General features: G+C 41.1%; 1 protein-coding gene across 1 annotated transcript; it reads left to right on the top strand.

Annotated features, from left to right (window-relative positions):
• Positions 1 to 1,527: 1,527 nt before the first annotated feature.
• On the top strand, positions 1,528 to 2,463 carry LOC125342141 (olfactory receptor 10-like). The gene has a single exon (XM_048334274.1). It carries the CDS (start codon positions 1,528 to 1,530, stop codon positions 2,461 to 2,463), a length of 936 nt encoding a protein of 311 aa, XP_048190231.1.
• The last annotated feature ends 2,546 nt before the right edge of the window (positions 2,464 to 5,009 follow it).

The raw sequence follows: 5,009 nt of genomic DNA, 5'->3' as shown, positions 1-5,009 counted from the left end.
CACTGGTATTAGTTCCAGGTCACATTTAACGGAACCATTCTGATGGGTACTGAAGCTATGTTTCTCCCAGTCAGCCTATTTTCAGAAGTGACCCTTGTAGAGTCAAAAGCGTGACGCATCTCCAAAAGAAGGAACTCCCAAGCAGACACATGAGTGTCAAAGTCCTAGGTAGGCAGAAAAATTGTCAAGATGATGGACCATAGGTAGAGAAACTTTGCCCTTGAAGCTATACAGTATTAAGAATCTCCTTGGGCTGGGGATATAGCCTAGCGGCAAGAGTGCCTGCCTCGGATACACGAGGCCCTAGGTTCGATTCCCCAGCACCACATATACAGAAAACGGCCAGAAGCGGCGCTGTGGCTCAAGTGGCAGAGTGCTAGCCTTGAGCGGGAAGAAGCCAGGGACAGTGCTCAGGCCCTGAGTCCAAGGCCCAGGACTGGCAAAAAAAAAAAAAAAAAAAAAGAATCTCCTTGGATGTGTTGGCCACGTGGTAGAGCACTAGCCATGAGCAAAAAAAAAAAAAAAAAGCTGAGGGAGAGCACAAGGCCCTGATTCAAGCCTCCAGTACCAGGAAAGCAAGGACACAAGGAAACAGGGAAGGGAAGGGGAAGAGGAAAGGAAAGAGGAACAGGAGAGGAGGGGGAGGGGAGGGGAGGGAAGGAGGAGGCCTTACTCCTTTCTAAGCACCTGTTAAAGATTTGTTTGAGGCATCAAGGAACTTACAGATTAAAATGATGTTATGTGCCAGTAGTGACTAGAAAATTGCATTTTTCCATAATTAGATGCATGATCCATAATGGATCAAAGAATCAGAGAAATCTCTTAAAGATGGAAATAAGAGAGCTGGGAGATGTGCAAAAGAACAGACCAGTGAGGAAATGAGCCAGGGAATTAATTAAGCATGGTCTTGCTTGAATATCCTATGTAGAGGAATTCTTCATCAGAAAGATCCTGAATGATATAAATTAGACAGGTCAAAATCCTCTGATGATCTTTACCCACTTTGATCTTGTATTTGGTTAAACTCAGCACTCCAGTAGGCAAAGTTGTTGCATGTTGAGCATCTCATTCCTATGCCTTTAGGACATCAATGCCTTCTAGTTGTAAGTCTAGTAAAATGACTGTCATTTTTGCAAAAAGTTTGATCGTTCCCATTCTATACTTGTCTAATTCAGGTTCAGTATTTTCTTTTCACCTACTTTGGTAGCCACTACTACAGAACATCATCTCTACTTTTAGACAAGGAAGCATCACATCCAGAGGGCTGAGTGGCCTGGCTAACATCATGGACCCAACAGGCAGCAGAACTAGGGTTCAAGCCAAGGACACATCACTCCTAGCCCGGTGACCTCTTAGAAAAGAGCAGAATTAAAAACAGAATGCTAAATTTAAAAAAAAAACTGAATAGCAAAACAGAAAGAAAACCCAACATTCTGTAGGACTTAGGGAAATGATGAAATAAGATTTAATTTGCATTCTTCCCAAAAGACTTGAATGGTCTTGTGCTATTTGTGCAGGCGAAAGGCTATGGGAAGATTCAACGCTACTTTAAGCAATGGCTTCATTTTGGTGGGCTTCTCAGACTGGCCTCAACTGGAACTTCTCTTGCTTGTCTTCATTTCGGTTTTTTACACCCTAACTGTCTTTGGTAACAGCACCATCATTCTTCTTTCCCAACTGGACCTTCGACTGCACACACCCATGTACTTCTTTCTCTGCCATCTCTCCTTCCTGGACCTCTGCTACACCACTGGCACTGTGCCCCAACTCCTAGCCAACCTTCAGGGTCATGACCAGACCATTAGCTATGGAAGATGTATGACGCAGCTCTTCATTGTCCTCACGCTGGGTGGAACTGAGTGTGTGCTCCTGGTGGTGATGGCGTTTGACCGCTATGCAGCCGTGTGCCGTCCCCTCCATTACACAACCATCATGCACCCCCGTCTCTGCCAGTCACTAGCTATTGCTTCCTGGTTGGGAGGCCTCGTGAACTCCGTGATTCAGACCGGCCTCATGATGGCCATCCCCCTCTGTGGCCATCAACTTAATCACTTCTTCTGTGAGATGCCTGTCTTCCTAAAGCTGGCTTGTGAGGACACAGGAGGAATAGAAGCCAAGATGTTTGTGGCTCGTGCCATAATCTTGGTCTTTCCTGCAGTACTAATTCTAGGCTCCTATGCACACATAGGCAGGGCAGTGCTGAAGGTGAAGTCAATGTCTGGACGTAGAAAGGCTTTTGGAACTTGTGGGTCCCACCTCCTGGTTGTGTCTCTGTTTTATGGCTCAGCCATGTACACATACTTACAACCCATGGGCAGTTATTCTGAGAGTGAGGGGAAATTTGTTGCCCTTTTCTATACTATAATTATCCCCATGCTCAACCCGCTGATTTATACCCTTAGGAACAAAGATATGAAAGGGGCTCTGTGGAAGGTATTGGGGAGAGACAAAGGTTCAGGGTAGGAGGGGAATGAATGTGGCACATCCATAAAATGGAACATTATCAAGCACAGAAAAGAATTATGAGACGCAAACTAGGAAACTTGAGGGGATGGGTAGGGATGGGGAAAAGGGGAGGGAGATGAAGAATGATAGGAAGGGTGACTAGATGCATTGTGCACATGAATTGACTTGTTAAATCAAAACCATCTTATACAACTACTTGGAGAAATATTTTAAATGTATGTGTTGAAATATACTATCATATGGATAAACCTCAAAAGAAGTATGCTAAAGGCAAGAAGATAGATACAAAGGGTCCCATATTATAGTCTTTTAATATCAAATGTCTAGACAGGGCATGCTAATAGTCGCAGAAAATAAGTTAGTTCTTACCTGGACACAACAGTAAATAGAGATTATAAATGGGTATCAGATGTCATTTGGAGTAGGGATAATATTCTAAAATATTTCAACTAAAATACTCATCTCCATGAATATACTGAAAACTATTGGACTGTAGACTTTAAATATGTACACTATTATACATATTTAAAATATTAGTTAACATATTTACATATGAGTTCAACTCAAATTGTATACTATGGGAATCATATCTCCATAAAGCTGTTTTAAAAAGTAGTTTATAATGGTAATGGCCACCCAAGGTTATTGTGAGGAATAATTGGGTTAATAGAAGAGTGCCTAACACACTGATGACTGCATAATGTTTAGCTATAATTTTTCTTTCAGTAACAGCTCATCTAAGGATCCTTCCCTACCTTATTAAAATCTACTTTCTAATCCTTCATTTCACATTAATTGTATATGAATTAAGACCAATAAGTCAATAGTGTTTCAAATATATTCGATGTCCCCCCAAAATCAATTTAAGCTATCTGAATGAAAGACTAGACTGCTGCATCTACCACTTTAATCACAATAATTTTAAATGATACCCATCTCTCCTTAGACAGTAGACTTCCTTGGAGTGAAAGACAAAGAGGTAGAAATAAAATAACTGTTTTTTAGAGTAACACTACTGACCACTGAATGTTGACACATACCATACAGCTCACATTCAATATGCCATTCATACACAGATGGTGGATTTGTAATGGACTCTTCTTCACATCAACATACTGATGGAGAAACTGAGGTTCAAGCATGTCATGAAAGCTTTTCAAGGTTGCAAACCTATCAATGGCAGAACTACTTCCGAGTGTTACATCAGGATATCAAAAATAAATGCATATAATTTTGAAGAATGGCTCTTGTGTTTATTATTTATATGTGATTGTTACATTATATGCTCTCTATATAATTTTGAACCAATGAACAGATTTTAAGCAAATTGTCAATTAAAGCAAGATAAAATAAGAAACATTGATATATTAAGTATTGTAACAGAATAGTAAAGGCACTGAATGAAAATAAATATTAACTGGATTAATGGTACACCTCTCTGAGAATACATGAGCACTATATGAAGAGTTTTGAGAAGGAAGACACTTAAGAGGCAGTGACCACCATGCGCTTAAAGGCATGGACTTTGATGTGATTGGATCAGTGCCAAAGCAAGGAAGTGTGAGGATTCCTAGGCTACAGCAAGTCATAGACATTCTGAGGACTCTGAATAGACGTGATTGGTGTGGGCAGTTGTAAGGGGAATAGAGAAAACGGAGGCATACAAGGCAGATCTTGGAGATCCAGGCATCCATTCATTATAATTGCCACACAGGGACACAGAAGTCTCCAAGGCTATACTTATTAAACAACTCTCCTCCATTCTAGTGCCCCTTTGGACAGAAATGGTGTACATAAGTGGCCTTAGTGTAGGGAGATGATCTGCTAACACAGCAGCACAGCCTGAGGCTCCTGAGGTGATCTAACAGTATGGAAGCTCTATCTGGGGGTCAGAAGATAGTTTGACAGTATTGAAACTTAGATTTAGGGTCAGAAGAGAAGCAGATAATCCACCAGTTCCTTCTTAGTCTCCATTGGTTAGCGTGCAACAACGGTTCTGTGAGAAGGATCTATATGGTAGACGATGAATCACAAGCTACCACGGCTTCTCAAGGACAGGAGCCCTAATCTGAGCCCTTCACACTACAGGTGAAATTACAACTGAACAGAAAAGTGTCTTTTCATATGTCACTAGATGCCACCAGGCTCCAACAGCCCTCGTCTTCTTTGAAGTTAATAAATTTGTGGGCAGCAAAAGCAGCACTTCCTTCCCTTGGATTTCAGATGAGTGTTCACTGGACAAATCACTCTGAATTCACAATTAAAATCTAGAACACAAGAAATATTCCGCTAGGAAATAAGCACTTTCTTCCATTGTGGTGGGCCCCCAGTTTGAAGACACATAAATACTGAATTCATTCTAAACCGTATTTATCATTGATAAAGAGGTCTTTCCTTCTCTTATCACTTAGCCATTCTCTACCAAGTGTATACCCAGCATGTCAAAAACATTCTAACCTGAATGTCCTTTTCTCCAAGCTCATACATTTAGGAAAACAAGCCAGCCAGCCATAAGAGCTACTTCAAATCATTTTTCAGTCCCT

Source organism: Perognathus longimembris, chromosome 25, assembly GCF_023159225.1.
Source record: "Perognathus longimembris pacificus isolate PPM17 chromosome 25, ASM2315922v1, whole genome shotgun sequence".
Lineage (NCBI taxonomy): Eukaryota > Metazoa > Chordata > Mammalia > Rodentia > Heteromyidae > Perognathus > Perognathus longimembris.
The sequence above is the reverse complement of the archived record's forward strand: the minus strand, read 5'-3'. Positions and strand labels throughout refer to the sequence as shown.